Genomic DNA, 22,675 nt, shown 5'->3' on the forward strand with positions numbered 1-22,675 from the left:
TCAGAAATGTAAAAACGACAGGCAGAAATAAATAGCATGGAAGAAATAAATACAGTGAAAAATACAAAGGAAAGATAAACAAAAATATTATCACATGCCAAAAAATAAATACTTAAAAAACAGTAATAAATAAATAAAGTTAAAGATTAATGATATGCTTATTTATTTATTGAGCATTTATTTATTTCTGTATTTATTTTTCAATGTGGCAGAGTTTGTCCTCCATAGATACTGGCCCATTCCTCTGAAACGGCAGTGGTTAAGGGTCATTGTCAGCCTGACTGACCTGGTGAGATATTTGGTCCCCCTGCATAGAGATGGGAGTTGAGATGGTTTGGGGGGAAAAAACAACCTTAAACAGAGCGGGTGGACTCAGGTTCCAGCTCTCAAAAACCTGATGATTCTTCCCCATCCTGATGATGTCTTTGTGTCACAGACCCTGGTTGTGTGCACTGAACCGTATATGACAGTAAAGTAGGGAATCTCAATCTATTTACTGACTTTTATTGTATTGTAATAGACCTATAGGCCCTGTTATAATATATATTACATATTATAGAATATGGCCCTGAAATAGTATATCATGATTATACTTTTTTTAAACTGGTTTGTGGCTTTTTTTACTGTGGTAATGTTTGCCTGATGGATGCAGTTCTAATAACTGGTGGAGAAGGTGAGATGAATCCCTTTGGTGCCATCAGCACCTCTGGCTCATATCCTCTGCAGGATTGTTTCTGTCAGAGACGCTGCAGCTTCAGCACCATATTGAGATGCAGGATTCAGAGCACACAGCTCTATGAAAGGTCCTGAAAGGGGAAGAGTTCTTCTGGAAGGTTTATTATCAGCAGATGTGAGGATCATGATAAATCCTGAAACAAACAGCGCGACAAGTAAGAAAGCAAAGCAGCAGAATCAACGAGATGCGGATCACTACCAAGTTATAACAGTGAATGGTGATAATTTGATCTTCTGATCGGTGGGTGGCGCTATAGGACCACCATGGAGAGGTGGAGAAGTAGAACGGAACCACCTCTGTCTTCTAGCACGTCCTCAGGACAAAGATAAGAGCGACTGAAGCCTCCATCTTTATCACTTCTGTTAGAATAACAGCGAAACCATGAGCGGAAGAGGCAAAGGAGGTAAAGGACTCGGTAAAGGAGGCGCTAAGCGTCACCGTAAAGTTCTCCGTGATAACATCCAGGGAATCACCAAACCCGCCATCCGCCGTCTGGCCCGCCGTGGTGGAGTCAAGCGGATCTCAGGTCTGATCTACGAGGAGACCCGCGGTGTGCTCAAGGTTTTCCTGGAGAACGTCATCCGTGACGCCGTCACCTACACCGAGCACGCTAAGAGGAAGACCGTCACCGCCATGGATGTGGTGTACGCTCTGAAGAGGCAGGGCCGCACCCTGTACGGCTTTGGAGGTTAAACTCTCACTCCTGCTCAACAAACACAACGGCCCTTTTAAGGGCCACACATCTGCTTCCCTTCAAGAGCAAAATTTCCAAATACGAATCATAAAACATTAGATAAATAAATTTCCAGAATGTAATAATTTAGGCACTCTGCCGTGGAGCTGAGTGGCTACAAACACTAAAGTAGTTAAAACATTAACAATGCAAAGGAAAATTGACCATACCTACATGATTTTACGGCTTGCTTCTTGAGGGGCAAAAATAAAATGAAATACTTAAAAATGTATGTATTAAATGGCCAAGAGAGTTTAACAGGATTCATCGTAAGACCAGAGAAATTTAGTTTATGCAATGGTATCATCAGGCCCACTTTGACTGGAAGTTTTGCCCCAATAAAAATAAAAATCATTGACTGCCACATTATCACTTCATTACATCATTCACATATTTCTAAACGTGACTACGTATGTCGTTTTGTACACCTTTCGTATTTCCCTTTTTTAGAGGTGCAGCAGTGATCAAATGTAAACTGTGGGAGAATAAAAAACATGGTGCGCATTGATATGGAAGATCAGAGCAATAAATAATTATGATGCAGTTTTGCAGTGTTGGTTTGGTGTGGGTCTGATGCAGAGGAACATGATTTAGTTTTTCCAACAGTTCAGTGGTCTGATGGCAGATTGCTGAACTGTTGGAGACATCACTGGCTCCAGCCATATCATGGTAACAGTGGTCTAACTCTAGGATCATCTGGATGTAGTGGCAAAGCTCTCTGTTAACATTTATTCTCTCTATGCTCTCATTTCCAAATGTTCCTGTTAGAAACCTGCTTGGAAAAACATCCTTAAACTCCAGGAGAAATGTGGAGCCAGAGTTATATTTAATGGCTCCTACCTAAATGAGCAGCATTCAGGTTTTAGTCTCAATGAAGCCTCTGATGGATTTAGATATGTTTCTTTTTTTACTCAATCAGTCCCCAAATAAACACAATTAAACGCTGTTTTTCTTTGTTTGGGCTCTGAGGATGTGGCGCCTTTTGTGTCGCTGCTAAACAGATCGGGCGGGAATTTTCAAACCCATGTGAAGCTCCGCCTCCTCCGGTAAACCTTGTGGGCAGCTCAGCCAATCACAGCCAGGGAACGGTACAGCTCAGTTTACACTCAATGTGTTTATAGAGGAGTGTTTGGCTCGCTGCAAATCATTGCTCTCTGCTAAGAGTGAGGAACCATGCCTGAACCCGCCAAGTCTGCGCCCAAGAAGGGCTCCAAGAAAGCCGTGACCAAGACGGCCGGCAAAGGAGGAAAGAAGAGGAGAAAGAGCAGGAAGGAGAGCTACGCCATCTACGTGTACAAGGTGCTGAAGCAGGTCCATCCTGACACCGGCATCTCTTCCAAGGCCATGAGCATCATGAACTCCTTCGTCAGTGACATCTTTGAGCGCATCGCCTCAGAGGCTTCTCGTCTGGCTCACTACAACAAGCGCTCCACCATCACCTCCAGGGAGATCCAGACCGCCGTGCGCCTCCTGCTGCCCGGGGAGCTGGCCAAGCACGCCGTGTCTGAGGGCACCAAGGCTGTCACCAAGTACACCAGCTCCAAGTAAACTGCGCAACCAACATTACAACAACCCAACGGCTCTTTTAAGAGCCACCCACTGCCTCTAAAGAGCTAATAATCCTACAGTTGTTTTAATATTTGCAAACCTTCCTATCTGTCAAACGAATACACGCAGTAAATGGCGATTGCAGCTTTCCAAACGGCATGATGGTATGGCATGCCGTTGTATCATTAAAAATCAACTTCTGACTTTATTTCAGTTTTTTTTTTTTTTAGATTAAAGCTTTTAACTAGGAAAAACTACATTTTGATTGTCTGAATGATAATTTTAGATGTCTAAAAGTTAATTATGACTAGTGAAAATGCCACCTAAACCGTCAAACTAGTTCCTAAACAAAAAAAAGAACATATCCCTGGTTTTATGAACAAATGAGACAAATCCAAGGGTAATCCTGCTACTAGATTATATAAATGAGGCACACCCTTTTTAATTTAGTCTTTTTCTATAAGTATTTTTTAAGATTCAGGTGTCTTTCCTCTATAGCTCATATGTTAGGTGAACCACTGATCCAAAATCTGTGTGAAATTGCTCTATCAGGCTACACAGTCGGACATGAGGTCGACGGTGGCGGACTTACAGAGTTCCACTTCCTCATCTGCCAGCACACTCTGCCTCGCCTTCAGCAGCTGGAAAAAAAAAAAACAATGAATCAGCGCACTGCATATGGACACAACACATCTATCAATGCACCTGAAAAATAGTCAACAAATAAAGTCTTACCCTCTTTCTTCTGGCCCGACTCCGAGCAGATAGCCTGGCAGCCTCCGTACGCAGCGTGCTGGCTAGCAGCGTGTATCTGAAGCTCCTGCATACCGTCTCATAATACGTCTTACAGGCAGCTGGAAAACAATTAAATGAGAGTGGTATGAATAAAAAAAAAAAAAAATCTAACGCAAGTCACAGTAACAAGGAAGGAGAAAACATTAAAACAAGTCATTTACACACAATGTCGTCTTTATCAACATCGTGCAAATCCGAGCAAATAGGAGGTCACCGCCTCATTGTGAGGCGACTGTAGTCTGTGAAAAAAAAAAAAGTACAGCTATGGTCGGTATCCATCCGTATCCATGTCATTTTACCGCAGAATGAAAGCATATTCTTTAAACCTTACCCCTGCCGGTTCATAGCGCCTGCAATTAGTCTCCGAGTTGTTAAGACGGCATAATGCTTCCTGTGAATCACAAAAAATACACTTTAGTAAAGCTTTAGGCTAGGCTGCTTTTAGCTTACCTAGCTAGGCTAGGCACAGTAGAGACTGACACGGGAGTGGATTTTCACTCCTGTCCCGTCCCACTCCCACAGAAAAAAATGGTGTCCTGTCCCGATCCCAGGCCAGAGTAGAAATCTAAATCCTGTCCCGTCCCGTGACGAACTTGAGATGAACTTGAGATGACCGTGGCAACCAGCAAAGCTCCGAAGCTGACGGCAGCCAGGTCTAATGCTACGTTCAGACCGGACGCTGCAAAAGCAGCAAAATCGCGTCTGCTGCTTCATTTTTGCTGCTTGTACCAGTTAGTTCTGACGCGCGGCTGAAGCAGCTTTGCTGCTCTGGCTGCGCGGTGCAAAAGTGGCTCTGACGCGCGTTGGGCGGAGCTTTACTATCCTTTCTCTGCCTTGCAGCTATATTTGCTGTGATCAGTGGGAATAAAGTAGTTTTAATATGTTTTTAAGTGAGAAAATACACCTGAAAACTTCATCAGTGCAGTCAGTTGATCCAGATTACAATCCTGCCTCCCAATATTATTTCTGTCGGAGCCGCTCAGACCCCCACATACCGGCGGTGCGCCGACAGAAGGAATCCCTTCATCAGCAGCCTCTGGCCGGATTGCCTCCTCGCGGTTCACCGCGGCGGCTGGTAGGTGTTTTTCATCTAAATAATCCGATCTGCAGGCACCAGAATAATAAAAGCGAACATATTCTGCCGGCAGATGTATATATTTTAAGTTAATTATGCGTTAATAAACTGTTTAAGAGGAGGGATCAGAGCGGTCTGTGTCATCAGCGATGTGTCTCTCTCCCAGCCAGCTCCCAGATCAGCTTCTCTGATTGGTTGACGCGGCACGTCGAGCAGCAAAAATTCAATTTTTCCATCTCGAGCAGCAACGCGTTTGCGGCGCGTCACGCGCGTCAGATGCTTAAACGCGCCCGACGCGCTGCTTCAGCTGCTCAGACGCGCTGCGCTTGCTGCTCAAAACGCCCTGCGGGACCTTTTGCTGCGCCTTGACGCGCGTCAACCATTGACTTTGCATGTAAACTCGCTGCTTCTGTCGCGCCAGCTGCCCCCGGTGTGAACGCATCATAACCACAGCCCATCTGAAGCGGCCCTCTCTCGGAATAGCCGTGTGTGAAGAATCGCTGGTGATGATGGCGATTTTTTGTCGCAGCGGCCCTCTCTCGGCATAGCCGTGGTCACGGGATTCCCGTGGGATTCCCGTGGGATGGGAGTCAGTATTAGTAACGATCACGGGATTGGGACGTGCAGGATTAAACATTAACGGGAGCAGACGGGAGCGGGAGCAAACCAATAGTAACTTCCGCTCTGAGTTTTTCACCCGCGCTCAAAAACAACAAGAATGGGAGTGGAGCAGGAGCGGGAGTCATTCTGAATGGGAACACAGGAGTGAAAATCCACTCCCGTGTCAGTCTCTACTGTGAATGGGCCATATGGTGATGCTTAAAAGTATAATGTTCTCGCCTCAAATGATCTTAAAACGTACTTTTATTGAACAACAGCAACAGAAAAGAGAACATTTAACTTAGTACTCTGAGCTCTGTGAGTTAAGAAGATGGACAGCCAAGCCAACCAATGAGCAGAAGTTGACTCTCTAGGACACACCCCCTCCTCACATGTAAAAAGGGCAGAGAGAAATAAACAGCGGCGAAGAAAAAACTAAGGTAAAAAAATACAAAGGAAGAATAAAACAGACAAAAATATTATAACATGCACATAAATAAATACTTAAAATATAAGTAATTAAAAAATAAAGTTGAAGATTATAAAGGACAGAAAAATAAGGTAAATATTAAAGGCAAATAAATAAAGAAGCTAATTAAGAGTTATATACATTTATGTCTCACTTTTTTGGCAATTAATTGTATGCTTATACATTTGAGCATTTATTTATTTCTGTATTTATTTTTAAATATGGCAGAGTTGGTCCTTCATTACGGAAGAGGATTAGGGCCACTGGAAAAAAATAAAATAAAAAGTAAACTGATTTTTAAATTTTATTTCAGTTTAACATGGGAAAAAAGTCAGAATTCTGACTTCTCTCAGAATTCTGACTTCTTTCTCAGAATTCTGACTTCTTTCTCAGAATTCTGACTTCTTTCTCAGAATTCTGAGAATAAAGTCAGAATTCTGACTTTTTCCCCATACTATACTGAAATAAAAAAATCAGTTAACTTTTTTTTTCCAGTGGCCCTAATCCTCTTCCGTACTTCATAGCCCCGAACCATCGACTAATAATTAAAACCATTTTAATTGAATCCCGCTCTTGAGAATATTTGTGTGGCTCTTAAGAGAGCCGTTGATTGGTTTCAGGTGTCGTAGCTTTACTTCTTGGCGGGTTTCTCGGTCTTCTTGGGCAGCAGCACCGCCTGGATGTTGGGGAGAACTCCTCCCTGAGCGATGGTGACTCCACCAAGCAGCTTGTTCAGCTCCTCATCGTTGCGGACAGCCAGCTGCAGGTGGCGGGGGATGATCCTGGTCTTCTTATTGTCGCGGGCAGCATTTCCAGCCAACTCCAGGATCTCAGCGGTCAAATATTCCAGCACCGCAGCCAGATACACAGGAGCACCGGCACCGACGCGCTGAGCGTAGTTCCCTTTCCTCAGCAGCCTGTGAACTCGGCCAACGGGGAACTGCAGCCCTGCTCTGGAGGAGCGGCTCTTGGCCTTAGCCCTGGCTTTGCCTCCGGTCTTTCCGCGTCCAGACATGATCTAGCTCTATCTTTGAGAAGGGATAGAATGTACCAGGGGGCGATGCATTGGGAGTACTTATAGACGCTTATCTGCTCACTGATTGGTTACATGTAGCAAAAACCCCTGTCGCCCAATCAGAACAGTGCAAATTACGTTTTTTTTGTTTATGGCAGGCCATTTTATCATAAAATCAGCTTTAGTTTTTATTTATTTGTTTATTTATTGATTGATGGGGGGTTGCAACTGCCCAGTGATCGAACTGATCAAATAAAATCTTTTTATTTATATCTGGCTTCTTCTCATGGAGGAAAACTGCAGATTTATGAAGACCTTTTCTTTTTTTCCCCTCATTGATCCATAGAGGGGCTGGTCAGTGGGGCAGTAGATAGTCCAAAAACTCAACTCAGGTTAATTGGCTTCTGTGTGTGTGAATGGTTGTTTGTCCTTTTTGTCTCCGTCTTCCTGCGATGGACTAGCGACCTGTCCAAGGTGTACCCCGTCTCTCACCCACAGAGAGCTGGAGAAGTTAATTAAAAAATGTGTATTCCAATTCAATTCTGACTAGTCTAAATGACGTCAGAATCATGTGTAGGTGGTCTCCAGTTTAGGATGTCTTAGGTAAAATTCTGATAATTGAATCGTTAAGGATAGTCAAAATGTATTTTTTGCTAGTAAAATTTGTTTTAAGTCTTAAAAATACGTAGCTTTTATGATAAAATAGCTTGCCATAAACGTGGGTTTGTGTATTGTATTTCAAACGCCAACAGTGGACCAGTGAAACTATACTTTCCACAATTCAGACAGATTTTGTTTTTCCTATTAGACAATTTATAATTGTGTTAATAACCAAAAAGAGAGGGGTATATGTACACACAAATCTATAAAGGTTTTTGTAGATAAAAATAATTACTATGAGGGGCAACATGTATTCACCTCAACAGAATACACAATTACTTCTAACCCACCTAAGTATATTTAAATGAGTAAGCATTTATTTATAATTCAGTGGATTTTGCTCTGGAGTAGTTGGTTGGCTCTTAAAAGAGCCGTTGTTGTGTTGGAGCAGTAATCTAAGCTCTCTCTCCGCGGATGCGGCGGGCCAGCTGGATGTCTTTGGGCATGATGGTGACCCTCTTGGCGTGGATGGCGCACAGGTTGGTGTCCTCGAAGAGACCGACCAGGTAAGCCTCGCTGGCCTCCTGCAGAGCCATGACGGCGGAGCTCTGGAAGCGCAGGTCGGTCTTAAAGTCCTGAGCGATCTCCCGGACCAGGCGCTGGAAGGGCAGCTTGCGGATGAGCAGCTCGGTGGATTTCTGGTAGCGGCGGATCTCTCGGAGAGCCACGGTACCGGGCCTGTAACGGTGAGGCTTCTTGACGCCGCCGGTAGCCGGGGCGCTCTTCCGGGCAGCCTTGGTAGCCAGCTGCTTCCTGGGAGCCTTTCCTCCGGTGGATTTACGGGCGGTCTGCTTGGTTCTGGCCATCACGAAATGTTTGCTTCACACTATGCGAATGAAAGTCTGAGGGCAAATGCGGCTTTATAAATAGTCCTGTGACGGGAGAAGGCTGCTGATTGTACCAAATTGAGCACGTGGTACCACCATCTTAACTCAGCAATTGGTTAAGTCAGAAATTTTAAAATAAGGCGCGAAAAGACTAACGGACTAAGACAAATGTGGGAAAGGCGGAAATGTGAGGAAGAATCTTCAATGATTGATTTAACAATATCCAAAAATCGTCCTTAATGATTCATTTAAACGAATAAAGGGGAAAGTTTCTATGGAGGACCAGCTCTACCATATTTAAATATATATATATATATATATATATATATATATATATATTAAATATTTTTATAAATTAGCTTCTTTATTTATTCACCTTTGTAATAATTACCTTATGTATTTATTGACCATTATAATCTTCAACTTTATTTAATAATTATTTATTTTTTTTATGTTTATTTATGTGTATTTTATAATAATTCTGTAAAGTTTAGATAATGTTCAGTAAGACTGCTGCAGAAAGATTATTGAAAATGGTCACACAAATGTGGACCTTAGAAAAAATGTATAAGAATAAAATAATAGGGAAGAGTCAGCTCCGCCTGGAGCTCAGAGCTGCTGCTCAGTCATGGCTGCCGATTGGAGAGCCACTATTTAGCAATAGGATCATGAAATAATCCAAGAAAAAAAAAAGATAAAGTGATAATTGATCAAATACTCCCTCAAATGCTAGAAAATTGATTGATGGATGTATGGATGGATGTATGGATGGATATATATGCTGTATATAAAATAAATAAACAAATAGTTAAGGATAGTCAGGGGCGGATTTAGAAAATTTGGGGCCCTAGGCAAAGTCAGGCAGGGGGCCCTCTGAATTGAGCAGACAACACACAAGACAGACCCATTATACAGATACAGATTTTAAAATTTCAGACATACATTATTTGTTCTACGTTTTGTCCCTCTGTTCTTGTCCCTTTTCTTGCTGTTTTCCTCTCTGTGCTTTGTAGGGGCTAGAGTACCCGAATAGAACCCACGCATGCTGAGGGAGCGCAAATTTATATATATATATATATTCATTCCGTAAAAATTCAAAAAATATCCACTGGACTTGGTTTTCAAGATTTGAAGACGTTTCGCCACCTCTCCAGGAAGCTTTCTCAATTCAAATGTCAGGATCCGCAGTGAGTTTGAGTCTTAGGCCCCGTCCACACGAAGCCAAACCCTGGCCTAAACGCACAAATTTTTCACCAAACCAGCCTCTCATCCATACGAAAACGGCGTTTCGGGGGTCTGTTAACGGTCTTTTTTTTATTCGGCCTTCAGAGTGGGAAGATTTTGAAACGCCGTTTTCGCGTTTCCATCTTTAAGCTCTAACCGCATTTTTTTTTTTACACGCATGCGTCATAGCGTCGCCTCTAAACACGCATGCGCGACACAGTATCACAACAACAATGGCTTCTTAGCGGCGGCAGCGGGCTTCTTGGCTTTAGGAGCGGCTGCTTTCTTAGCGGGCTTCTTGGCCTTGCTCTCCACCTTCTTGCTCATCTTGAAGGAGCCAGAGGCTCCGGTTCCCTTAGTTTGGAGCAGGGTGCCTTTGGTGACCAGGCTTCTGATGGCAATCTTAACGCGGGCTTTGTTCTTATCCACATCGTATCCTCCTGCAGCCAGAGTCTTCTTCAGGGCGGCAGCAGACACGCCGTTCCGCTCCTTAGAGGCGGCCACGGTCTTGACGATCAGCTCGCTGACGCTGGGGCCGCTCTTCTTCGGCTTGGACGCCTTCTTCTTGGCCGCTTTGGCCGGAGCCGCAGCGGGAGCTGGAGCCACTTCTGCCATTTTCTTCTTCTTGTTTCTGTCTGTTTGCTCTTCGACCACAATCAGATGGTGAATGAGAAATCCTGAGCAGCAGGCTGCTCTTAAACACACCGTGAGAACCGTAGAGACTCAGCCCGCTCTGGGCTCCTCTCTCCAACATGGACGGCTTGTGTTTGTGTTTTCTCGGCAGCATAAAACAGGTGAAAACTCTGTGTTTTCTCGGCTCTACAGGCTGACAGTGGAATGCCTCCATAGCGGACTTGTTTCTCTTCATGTTCAGCTCATGAACATCTCTCAGGCTCTCCGCACTTTGTTACTGGAGCTCCTAAACTGCACCGATTCACAGCGGAACAGGCTGATCATCTCTGGGTTTTTCCTCCTTTCTCCTCCTCTAAACCTTTCATCCACACCAAACACGGTCTGGGGGCTTCCTAACAAGTTCATGGAAAGATTGGGAACAAAAGCAACAATCTGCTGAGCATCATTTAGTCCTAAAATGAAGATATAGTAGCAGCAGCAAACACACTGAAGATGGAGGCTGGTGACGCAGCCACACTTCCTAACAACGTTGATCAAAGTCAACCTTTCTGCTTTAAACTCCTGATAGGAAGAAAACTTCACTTCTAAATGATAGTTGTGCTTGAACTAAACATTGTTGTCTGGATAAAGTTTTCTCAGCGCTTTGTCAGTCTGCGCTTCCTTTACACAGTTAGTCTGAGGCAGATTCATGTGGAGCTAAACCAGTGACAGTTTGCAACCTGTCACTGGTTTACTGCCATAGATTACTGGGATTTTAGCTCAGTTTCTGTGTCCCATTCAATATCAATAAACATATTTTGATTTAATTAACTTATTTATTCATTTTTTGAATTTTTAACTTCTGTAATAGCCATTCTCTGGCTGACTCCCTGGGATAGAAACAATGGGTTTGAATATTATCACCTGCTTTCACCATGTGGTAACTGTCAGAAAGCTCTTACACATTGTTTAAACATAAATTGGACTGGAGACCAGATGAAGAAAACATGTTTATAGAGGCATCTAAAACTACCAGAATGTCTCCAATGTGGGACAATAAAGGGATTTTATTTTCTATTTTCTATTCTAAAAGCATGAAGGACTCTGGGCCCTGAGGACCAGCACAGGGGACCGCTCCAGTCATTAAATGAAAATGTGATCATTGCTCTAACTATGATTATCTACTAAATGTATCCTAACAGAACTCAGAACATTTCTGCAATTTCTCTAAATAGTTATTTTTTTTATTATTATAATTTTTTTTTTTTAAGAGTAACTCTAAAGAGTTTTAATCATATTGCTTTCCAGGTTTTCTTCTTTTGGATTGCTCATGTTTTAAAACCTTTGAAGCATTGGATATCAACATTCAGATTTGCTTTTAGGTAGACCGCTAATCTTGTATTAACTGTATTAACTTCAATTTTGTATTAACTGCTTTTTCTATATGTAAATTAAAGTTTTGTGGATGCGATGTCCCTTTGCCATCTTTTTATGTAATAGATCGACACAATCGAAACATTCTCATGTCTAAAAATCAAACATTCAAGATGTCTGGATGGGCAGAGTTATGACTTTTTAAATATATCCTGTTTTTAGATCCAGATGCTTTAACAAACAAACAGCATGGGTGCATTTAAAGAAACAGACGCCCGGTGCAGGGTTACTCTGGCAGGCCTTTTTATGATAAAAGCAGCTTTAGCAAACTTACATTCAAGATATCTTGAATTGGTTTTTGACTAGACATATAAGTTAATGAAGATATCTGTATTTTTATTCTGACTAGTCGAAATAATGCAAGATTTGCTATTCATTTGTCTGGGTTCTCAAGTTTAAGATATTAGCAAAACATTAGTGACTATCTGAAAGGTATATTTCAGATATCAATTGAATTATGACTAGTTGTAAATTCAATTTCAGATATCTCGCCTTATGTTCTGACTAGTAACAAATCAGGTTAAAGATATCTTAAATTACCTCATTATTCAAGACACAAGATCTAAAAACTAGTTTGAGATATCTTGAAAAATCTAGACCGACTTTGTCTTTCATATATTTTGAATTATCATTCAGAATCGTCAAAATCACGTTACATTTTTGGTGGAAATCTAAAAAGTGCATCTGCTATATAAATTAGGCTTACTTAAGTTATACATTTATGTATTTTTGGAAAATTATAGTATATTAGTAATTATAGTAGTGTAGTAGAGTATATAGTTTTCCTCAATATTTGGTTGCTTTGTTTGCAAGGTAAGAAAATTCATTTGACAAGCAAGTAAATTCACATTACTGGATGAAAGGGGAGGAGAATGTATTGTTTTACAATACTGCTGAGCACATAGAGGATGAACTTTACGTTTTTGTACTTTTAGCATTAAGGGTGTACCTCATCTGTCTAAGTAGAAAGGTTTACATGACCAAAAGCTATTTAAGAAAAACTGTAATTTTGCTATCTGAAAAAAAAAATTAGGCTTAAAAATGGAAAAACAAATGAGTGTGTCTCATGTTACCAGCCTAGTAGAGCAATTTCACATGGATTTTGATCAGTTGTTCAAATAACAGGAGCTCTTGAGAAAAAAATATCAAGATATCAATATCAAGCAAGATTAACCATTGGATTTGTTACAATTGGACACAAGACAAGGGATACATTGATTTTGTTACGCAACAGTCTTTGGTTCAGGAAGTTGTTGACAGTCCCCAAAAGAAACACCCTCAGTGAGAAGAGGGTGAAGTTATCTTTAAGTGTTATTTTCACTAGTCATAATATAGTTTCAGATATCTAAATTCATTATTAGCATAGTCAAAATGCAGTTTCCCCTAGTTAAAAGTTTGACAACTTAAAAATGACAGTCAGAAGTTGATTTTTATGATAAAACAGTCTGCCATAGCCAGTTCTAGACAGGGTCCAACAGGGGCCAGTGCCCCGTAGATCATGTCCTGGCCCCTGTTCTGAAGACATAATACTCTAATGAGGATATGCGCTGGAACAGACATGGTTACTGATAGGAAATGAAATGGGTCCTTTGGATCTATTTCATTTTTTTTCCTTTACAAATTCTGTTTTACTAATTATTTAAAAACAATAAGGTGATAGCTTCAGTGGTATTGAGATAGGATCCCAGTTTTCATCTGCTAAATGTTTTTCAAAATAAAAAAGAATTTTATTTTTTTTGTTCCAATTCAGATTTTATAGAGAACTAATTTTAAGCTTAAATTAAGTCAAAAATATGTAAAATTCCTAAATTTTGAATGTATATTGATCCAAAAAGACTTTTTATTTTAGTTTAATCTAATTAAATAGGAATTTCACTTTATGCTGTTCTATTTGAATCCCTGTGCCTGTTTTTTATTTCATGCTTTTCTGTGCCACCATGAAAACACACTGCCCCCCTCCTGGCCCCCTGGTACATCTGGTCTAGAACCGCCAGTGCATAGCACACCCTTTGTACCCAAACTCTCACCATTCACTGCAGGCATTTGTCTGACAGAACCTGTTCAATACTGTTCAATACTGATGTCCCCAAGTGAATGTAGGACAGTTTGCCAACAGGAAGTAGGATCAGTGCACTTTTGGAAAACAGCCGTCACCATTTACTGCGTTAGTTTAACAGTTGGCAAAGATTAAAACAATAGAGGAAGTAGGATCATAGCTCTTTAGAGGCAGTGAGTGGCTCTTAAAAGAGCCGTTGGGTTGTTGTAATGTTAGTAGCGCAGTTTACTTGGAGCTGGTGTACTTGGTGACAGCCTTGGTGCCCTCAGACACGGCGTGCTTGGCCAGCTCCCCGGGCAGCAGGAGGCGCACGGCGGTCTGGATCTCCCTGGAGGTGATGGTGGAGCGCTTGTTGTAGTGAGCCAGACGAGAAGCCTCTGAGGCGATGCGCTCAAAGATGTCACTAACGAAGGAGTTCATGATGCTCATGGCCTTGGAAGAGATGCCGGTGTCAGGATGAACCTGCTTCAGCACCTTGTACACGTAGATGGCGTAGCTCTCCTTCCTGCTCTTTCTCCTCTTCTTTCCTCCTTTGCCGGCCGTCTTGGTCACGGCTTTCTTGGAGCCCTTCTTGGGCGCAGACTTGGCGGGTTCAGGCATGGTTCCTCACTCTTAGCAGAGAGCAATGATTTACTGCGAGCCAAACACTCCTCTATAAACACATTGAGTGTAAACTGAGCTGTACCGTTCCCTGGCTGCGATTGGCTGAGCTGCCCACAAGGTTTACCGGAGGAGGCGGAGCTTCACATGGGTTTGAAAATTCCCGCCCGATCTGTTTAGCAGCGACACAAAAGGCGCCACATCCTCACCCCCACTCCCTTTATAGTTCTTACTTATGGTTAAAATCTAAAGGTTGGATTCAGCTTTTAAAAATAATGTGAGATACTAACATTTAATGAGTTACAGTTGGAAGTGAAGCAATAAAAAACTCCCCCTAGACATGCTGATTAAGAGGATTTTATAGTAAGAGGTGAATAAAGATTTATATATGACTTAATCTCGACTTCTGCCCATTTATTTAGCTGTCATTAAACACAGTTGTCTATATCAAAGCCTAATTTTTTTTCGTAATTTGGGTCAAATTCTGTTCAGATTAGATTGCTTGGGAGAAAAAAAAAAAAAGATTTTCAGTTAAAATGGTCAACCTCTGACCGAATAGCCCTCATGAGTTTCATAGAGATTTCGACAGAAATGCTTGTGAAACCTCACCCAATTGATAAAACTAGTGATAGACCCTGGTTTAAAAACCATTTCACTGAAATTAGCGTTGTTATTTTCGTACCCAGTGCAATGACTATATATATATATATATATATATATATATATATATATATATATATATATATATATAATATCCAGTGAAATAACCCTCTATAATAATCCTGCAGACTTCAGCTGTCATATGTGGAAATGCTTAAATTACGGTGCCATCTTGGGGAGGTCGACCTAAACCTGCTTCTTTAAGCAGAACAGAGGAAGGATTCCACAGCACTGCAGTGTTTTTGTGTAAATGTTCACATCAGTGCTCAAGGAATAACTTCGTAAAGGCATCAGAGCTTTGGAAGAGATTACAAACAGCTAAATGTGAAGTTAAAAATTTTTTAAACAATTTTATTTGTAAAGCTCTTAAAAACCACAACTGAAGGACAAAACAGTAACATTGGTAACATTCACATTAAAAAAACAAAATACTGTACTGTAGTGTTTTAGACGTATGAATACTTTGCATCTAAAGGAAAATATACGACATTCACATATGTGGAGAGGGATGCGCTTCAACATTTATACAGCCCACCAGAACACGCCATTACTCTTAACTACACCAAGTTAAATATACAACCATTTATTTGCACAGAAAGAAATACTGAAAATGTGTTCAATATTCAGTTTGAATTAAAGTTTGAGATTCTAAGCCTGCTTAAAACATTACAATGATCAGAGGGGTCGACGGCCACAAGATGGCGCCACCCAATACGTCAGCGCCCACAGGCGAAAGTGATCGATAAGCTTATATTGTATTTACACTAAAAGCCGTTTTCTTTTGACTGTCCAGTTAAATATAATAAGTAAATTTCTACACATTGTGATCAATAATGTCAAATGTGGATTTAGCTCTAGAATAGTTAGTTGGCTCTTAAAAGAGCCGTTGTTGTGTTGGAGCAGTAATCTAAGCCCTCTCTCCGCGGATGCGGCGGGCCAGCTGGATGTCTTTGGGCATGATGGTGACCCTCTTGGCGTGGATGGCGCACAGGTTGGTGTCCTCGAAGAGACCGACCAGGTAAGCCTCGCTGGCCTCCTGCAGAGCCATGACGGCGGAGCTCTGGAAGCGCAGGTCGGTCTTAAAGTCCTGAGCGATCTCCCGGACCAGGCGCTGGAAGGGCAGCTTGCGGATGAGCAGCTCGGTGGATTTCTGGTAGCGGCGGATCTCTCGGAGAGCCACGGTACCTGGCCTGTAACGGTGAGGCTTCTTGACGCCGCCGGTAGCCGGGGCGCTCTTCCGGGCAGCCTTGGTAGCCAGCTGCTTCCTGGGAGCCTTTCCTCCGGTGGATTTACGGGCGGTCTGCTTGGTTCTTGCCATCACGAAATGTTTGCTTCACACTATGCGAATGAAAGTCTGAGGGCAAATGCGGCTTTATAAATAGTCCTGTGACGGGAGATGGCTGCTGATTGGACCAAATTGAACACGTGGTACCACCATCTTAACTCAGCGATTGGTTAGGTCAGAAATTTTAAAATAAGGCGCGAAAAGACTAATGGACTAAGACAAATGTGGGAAATGCGGAAATATGGGGAAGAATCTTCAATGATTGATTTAACAATATCCAAAAATCGCCCTTAATGATTCATTTAAACGAATAAAGGGGGAAGTTTCTATGGAGGACCAGCTCTACCAAGTTTAAAAATAGAAACAGAAATATGCCCCAAAAATACAATACACAAATAAATGTAGGTAGAAATTAAATTATACAGTGAAACTTAAATATGTATATATCTTAATTAGCTTCTTAATTTATTCACCCTTGTAATAATTACCTTATTTATTTATTGTCTATAATAATCTTCAATTTTATTTATTAATTACTAATTTTTAAAAGTGTTTATTTATGTGCATTTTATAATAATTCTGTAAAGTTTAGATACTGTTCAGTAAGACTGCTGCACCTGTTGACAGGTATGTTGCTTCACGGAAGGTTTAAGAAGTTATCATTTAGTCATTTTTTATTACGTTTTTCTTCTCTGCTCTTTGAATTATCCTTTTCCTAAATGGGAGGCTATCGTATGTAAACTTTTAAGCACAACCGAGACCCACACTGATAATACTACAACTTCCCCATAAAGGGACGATAAAGGGATTATCCATAATGAGCAGAGTGAAAGTCTCTTTTCTCAGCTGTCTCCAGGGCCAGATTTACCATTAAACCATACTAGGCAGTTGCCTAGGGCCCCAAGTTCCTGGGGGCCCCATAAAACTCCTTTTACATGTATGGTTAATACAGCTATTACTTATTTGTGGGTCTGTTTTGTGTGTCGTCTTCTCAATTCAGAGGGCCCCCTGCCTGACTTTGCCTTGGCCCCCGATGTTCCTAAATACGCCCCTGTCCAGGGCATCACTAGATGTGCTAAATTTGACATATTTTCCCATCAAATCAAATAGCCATGCTTCTTTTCAGAAAAACAGTGGCCAGATGGGGTGTTTTTAAGTTAGTGTAGTCACAGCTTTGATTACATTTAAAATTTTCATTATTTAGGGTGTATCTGAGAGGCACATAGATAAGACCGTCCCATATGGCATTGGAACAGTTCAGTTATGACTAAAATAAACAGGATATGGTGATTTTTTTTTTCTTTCTAATGAGCTGCATTTGAATATATTTTATATTTAACCCAGCAATCATTATACTATTCTTCTTCCTGTAAGGTTTAATGGCGGTTGGCAAACTAGTTCAAAGTGCATTACCAACAACTGATCAGGAGTTAACCGAGGACAACAGGAAACAAGACTCACCCCCAGAAAAAAAAGAATATATATGTATTGCTTTTTTTTCTGAACTGTTTAACTTAACCCAACATAATAAATACTTAATTCAATTCGCCGTCATAATTTCTAATTTAGGATTACTTATCGTAGCTCTGCCAACTGGTGGTCCTATTCGTTTTACCATCATGCTTTCAACCATTTCCCAAAGGGCGTAGGTTTGATTTCCACTTTGGTAGAGACACTATTGGTCCTAATTTCCATTAATGTCATTTTAACTATGCAAAAATATGCATGCTTTTTTATGCTTGACATGAGCATCAGGGTGCATTTCGTTTAAAGAGAACAGCAGCATTTCTTGCTATATTTATATTAATTTTATAAGCACTACACACACTAGATGCTGTTTATCAATGTTTGAAGCGTCAGCGGCTCTGATAAATGTGGAATTAGGACTTTTTTTCCAATTTGAAAAGGTTTGCAATAAAACTTACCAGTCACTAAGACAGTAGGTAAATATGTGCCTATTTCTTTTGAAGATATATAATTGTGCAAAGGTAAACAGGTGAAACACACTCTTATTTTTTAAATGCTCTCTATGTATCATGAACCAACGCAAAATAACACATTCAAGGAACGGCAAATACATTTATTTTATTTACATTTAGTGGCATCATCTAAAAAAAAACAACACTAAGAATTAGACTAAATTTATGCCAATATAAAATCACTTTTAACAATTATTGAAAAAAAATACATAACACCATCTTGTCTGTAATGTAATAATATCCAAAATAAACAGCTGGATTCAAGCATTTTTATCAAAAACAGCAATCAGCAGCTTTCGCCTCTTTTAGTGTAGATAGAATTAAGTTTTTTTTCATTGGGACTAGTTTCATAGCCTAATATTATTTGAAGTAACTAGCGTGAATAAAATTCTTATTACGTGCTCCAAGCATACGGACTAGAAAACAGCCAATCAGGAAGAGAGAAGGCGGAACTTGAGGCATAACAACCAATGAGAGTGGAGTTAAACTATGGAAGCAAATCGTTACCGTACTTCAAATCAAAAAGCATTTCCAGAAATGCTTTTTCATTTTAGGAATGTGGCTGCATTACTTGACTCAAATAAAATTATCAATCAAATCGTCCTATTTGCATTTGCATTTTTTTCTTTAAGACGGCTCATTTTATGCCATAATCAAAGAGAAAACACAGCGGACATTGCTTTTTCGTTTTCGGGGTCTGCCAGCAAAGTACTGTCAATAACTCGAAAACGAAAAAGCATTCTGAGCGGCGGGCGAGGCAGAGAGATGTCAGCAGCTGCTCTTCCTCAGGTCCTTGCTGACCAAGCTACCCTTCTTGTTCGGTAGGGGGCGCTGTGCACCTCTGCAATGCATTACATTGCAACTCCGTTAGAAGCAGGCACTTGCTATAAAGCAGCAGCGGCCTCCCTCAGTAGCTCTGCCACTGTTTTGGTCATTGTGGTCGTCCAGTATGTCCCGATAGTCAGACCCGGCAAAGCAGACATACACAGTGCCCCCTACCGCACAAGATGGGTAGCCCGGTCAGCAAGGACACATCTTTGATTCCCCCGATGATTGCAGAGTCATCTGAGAGTTTCTAGAGATGACAAGAGTTTGCGTGACAATGGAAGTGAAAATATGTTCCACGTTAAAAAGGAATGGTGAACTATCAACTTCAGCTCTGACATTTAAAGCAGAGATACTTTAAAATAAACAACAAAAAAAGAACAAAGCAAATTAGACTACAACGCCCCTTTAATGGAGAAGAGAAACAAAATTCTTTTTTCAAACATAAACCGTGTCAGAAATGGAAACTCCAATATAGATGGCTTACAGTGTGTCTTTCACAGGGGTCGCCAGCTTCACATCCATATACAGGAGAGATTTGCCTTATAAAACTCTGTTTACATGGATAGTTAATACAACTGTTTCTTATTTGTGCACATTAATTATGTTTTTGATAAAAATCCTTTTTCTAAAATGCCATCAGAACACTTATAATATTAACTGCTGTCATGATTCATGCAGCTATTATTTCATCCAAATGAAAAATGGAGAACAGATAAGCAGATCATGGCTTGTCTACAGTGAAAAGAAGGACTGGGTTATTTACTTTGGCCTTTTTGGAAACACAGGAAGGAGCAATCAGCTAAGTGAGCTTAGTGCTTGGAAAAAATATTTCATTCCTTTAGAGGCAGCATGAAAAGTCAGCTGAGTACAAAACATAGAGGAAAACAAGAAGAAAAGGGACAAGAAGAGAGGAACACAACCTAGAACAGATAATGGATGTCTATTCTATTAACATTTCTGTAACGGGTCTGTTTTATGGGTTGTCTTCTCAATTCAGAGGGCCCCATCCCTGTTTTTGCCTAGGACCCCAAATTCCCTAAATCCGCCCCTGTCCATATTACATGAGTACGAGCAACACAACATAAAATGTTGTGCCACATTGCCCATATTAAAAAATGTCTGACTAATCTGCCTATCTAGTTATAAAACATATTACTGATGTTCAGGCTGACAATGGAAAAAAAAAAAACAGATGCTCAAACTTTTACACCTGACTTCCTGTTTTCTTATTCTTCCTCTTTTATAAATCTGTACCGCTTTTGGAAAGGACGTATGAAACAGAGGTTTGGAAAAAAACCCAGAAGAGTGCATAGAACAGTTAATTCTTGGATCCCATCCGGAATAATGTCCGATAGAATGAACGTGGAGCCTGGATCTGACAAACATGTTCACTTTGAACAGGACAGCAGGGAAAGCATGGTGGATATCTATGTGAGTACAGAGAGCCTGCGGGTGTACGACACCCCTTGGGTGGAGGACACGTTGCCAAACTCTCCAGGACCTTTGCAGAGTCAGTCCATCAGTAAGGACACAGCTTCTTTTTTTATTATTTGTGTGTAGTTTCCAGGTTGTTGTTTAGTGGCAGATAATAAGAACACATTCAGTGCATTTTTACCTTTTTAGCCCCATTGGTGTGTTATACATTTATAATTTAAGGTATTAACAATACTTACCCTCTGTTAAGTGTCTTTTGTCAGTGAGACGTCTGTGAAGAGGAGTCCTTACAGATTTGAATGTCTCGGTGTGGTGTGTCTGTTTCTCCTGATTGGAATCATCTGCGTCTGCGTCCTGAGTAATTCATTTTAAACTAACATCTTAAAATTAGGATTTCATTACGAATTTGAGTGTGAAGTAGTGATTCTTTTTTTCCTTTCTGTTGCATTAGAGGCCAACGACAGCAGAACCTGGAGAAGCGACAAAAAGCAGTTAGAAAGGGAAAATGATCAATGCAGGAACCGGAGCGAACACTTAACTAGTGAAAACCAGGAACTCAGAAATCTTGTTAAAGACTTGTGCAGCAAGTCCTGCGGTAAGAAACCTGCCACAAAAAAAAAAAACACAAGACAAGTTCATATATTTAATATTTTCGCTGGTACGAAGATTTATGTGCTGTTCTCGGCCGAGGGAAAAAAAGAAGAAGTAGACCATCGAACGTTATATTTAGTTTTACAAAAGCTCTTTAAAAGGCTTGAACTTCTGATGTGTGGTTCCTCCTGTTCAGCTGAATTAACTGCAGATCACCGCTTTTCCCCTCATAGTTAGGAGAAATAAAAAAATACCAAAGTGATTTTCATCCTCATTTGTTTCCAAAAATAAAATGCCATTTACTTTAATGTTCTCTGTCAGTTTACTATTTCACAAGTTTGCCTCCACCCCATAAAACTCTGGTGAATACAACTGTTCCTTATTTGTGCACATTAATTATGTTTTTTCATAACTACATTGAATCAGTCCATTTGCTGCCAACTTAGCGCATTTGACGCCTAATGCAAATTTAGTGACTTTTTTCTTCTACTAGAGACTTTGGCAACAACATCTAAAAGCAGCGAACTCTGCTCTCCAGAGCAAGTAGATTGGTAACCCCGCCTCCTGCTCTCCTCTATCTTGTCTGCTGTCATGATTCATGCAGCTATTATTTCATCCAAATGAAAAATGGAGAACAGATAAGCAGATCATGGCTTGTCTACAGTGAAAAGAAGGACTGGGTTATTTACTTTTGCCGCCACCTTTTAGGAAACACATTAAGGCACAATGGGCTAAAGCCGGCATTACACTGTATGATTTTTTTTGCCCTTTTCGGGGTGACTTTCCAGTCATGCGAGAATTTTCTGATGGGGCCAACTTTCATCCTGATTGTGCGTGGTGTAGTGTACGGGGGTAACGAAGGGCGATCAGCCTCTAATGAACACTTCTCCATCAGGAATCGTAAAGTCGAGAGAAAAATCAAACATGTTTGAAATTCAGTCGGCCGTCATAAGGTGGGCAAATCGCTCAGTGCGCAAACAAGGATTCTTCTTCTTCTTCCTCTCAGATGAAAACCCAGCAGCATGGCGGGGGTACAATGAGTGAAATGGAGTTCGTTCTGTAAAATTGACAGACCGTAGTAGCCACGTTTGCTCAGCCATGACTTTGTCCAAATACGTCGTCGCCTTTTCTTTTTAGGGCTTTCAGCACAAAATTGCACAAATTTCACTCTAGTGAGCTTCGTGTTCCTCTTCTACTCGTTTAGCTCACGGATAGACGAATCCGAGTAGCGCCATCTCTTGTACAGTGTGAGCTGTAGCTGCATGCAACGATTCATTCCTTTAGAGACAGCATGAAAAGTCAGCTGAGTACAAAACATAGAGAGGAAAACAAGAAAAAAAGGGACAAGAAGAGAGGGACACAACCTAGAACAGATAATGGATGTCTATTCTATTAACATTTCTCTATCTTTATAATGGGTCTGTTTTATGTGTTGTCTTCTCAATTCAGAGGGCCCCCTGCCTGTCTTTGCCTAGGGCCCCAAATTTCCTAAATCAGCCCCTGACTATACTTAA

The 22,675-nt window shown here is 41.0% G+C and overlaps 4 protein-coding genes across 4 annotated transcripts; 2 read left to right on the forward strand and 2 right to left on the reverse strand.

The window, feature by feature from the left end:
* The first annotated feature begins 1,003 nt into the window (after positions 1-1,003).
* On the forward strand, positions 1,004-1,432 carry LOC119778711 (histone H4). Its single transcript, XM_038278059.1, has one exon. The coding sequence runs from the start codon at positions 1,118-1,120 to the stop codon at positions 1,427-1,429; it is 312 nt and encodes a 103-aa protein (XP_038133987.1). The 5' UTR covers positions 1,004-1,117; the 3' UTR covers positions 1,430-1,432.
* Positions 1,433-2,603: 1,171 nt separating this feature from the next.
* On the forward strand, positions 2,604-3,060 carry LOC119778705 (histone H2B-like). Its single transcript, XM_038278054.1, has one exon. It carries the CDS (start codon positions 2,643-2,645, stop codon positions 3,015-3,017), a length of 375 nt encoding a protein of 124 aa, XP_038133982.1. The 5' UTR covers positions 2,604-2,642; the 3' UTR covers positions 3,018-3,060.
* Positions 3,061-6,567: 3,507 nt separating this feature from the next.
* Positions 6,568-6,988, reverse strand: LOC119778682 (histone H2A-like). The gene has a single exon (XM_038278031.1). It carries the CDS (start codon positions 6,969-6,971, stop codon positions 6,588-6,590), a length of 384 nt encoding a protein of 127 aa, XP_038133959.1. The 5' UTR covers positions 6,972-6,988; the 3' UTR covers positions 6,568-6,587.
* Positions 6,989-13,886: 6,898 nt separating this feature from the next.
* Positions 13,887-14,403, reverse strand: LOC119778683 (histone H2B-like). Its single transcript, XM_038278032.1, has one exon. It carries the CDS (start codon positions 14,382-14,384, stop codon positions 14,010-14,012), a length of 375 nt encoding a protein of 124 aa, XP_038133960.1. The 5' UTR covers positions 14,385-14,403; the 3' UTR covers positions 13,887-14,009.
* Between the last annotated feature and the right edge of the window lie 8,272 nt (positions 14,404-22,675).

This window comes from Cyprinodon tularosa, unplaced genomic scaffold, assembly GCF_016077235.1.
Source record: "Cyprinodon tularosa strain WSP-4 unplaced genomic scaffold, ASM1607723v1 ctg137, whole genome shotgun sequence".
NCBI classification, from domain to species: Eukaryota; Metazoa; Chordata; class Actinopteri; order Cyprinodontiformes; family Cyprinodontidae; genus Cyprinodon; species Cyprinodon tularosa.

Coding starts and splice junctions, on each gene's coding strand:
- LOC119778711 (XM_038278059.1), top strand. CDS start 1,118: ATGAGCGGAAGAGGCAAAGGAGGTAAAGGACTCGGTAAAGGAGGCGCT.
- LOC119778705 (XM_038278054.1), top strand. CDS start 2,643: ATGCCTGAACCCGCCAAGTCTGCGCCCAAGAAGGGCTCCAAGAAAGCC.
- LOC119778682 (XM_038278031.1), bottom strand. CDS start 6,971: ATGTCTGGACGCGGAAAGACCGGAGGCAAAGCCAGGGCTAAGGCCAAG.
- LOC119778683 (XM_038278032.1), bottom strand. CDS start 14,384: ATGCCTGAACCCGCCAAGTCTGCGCCCAAGAAGGGCTCCAAGAAAGCC.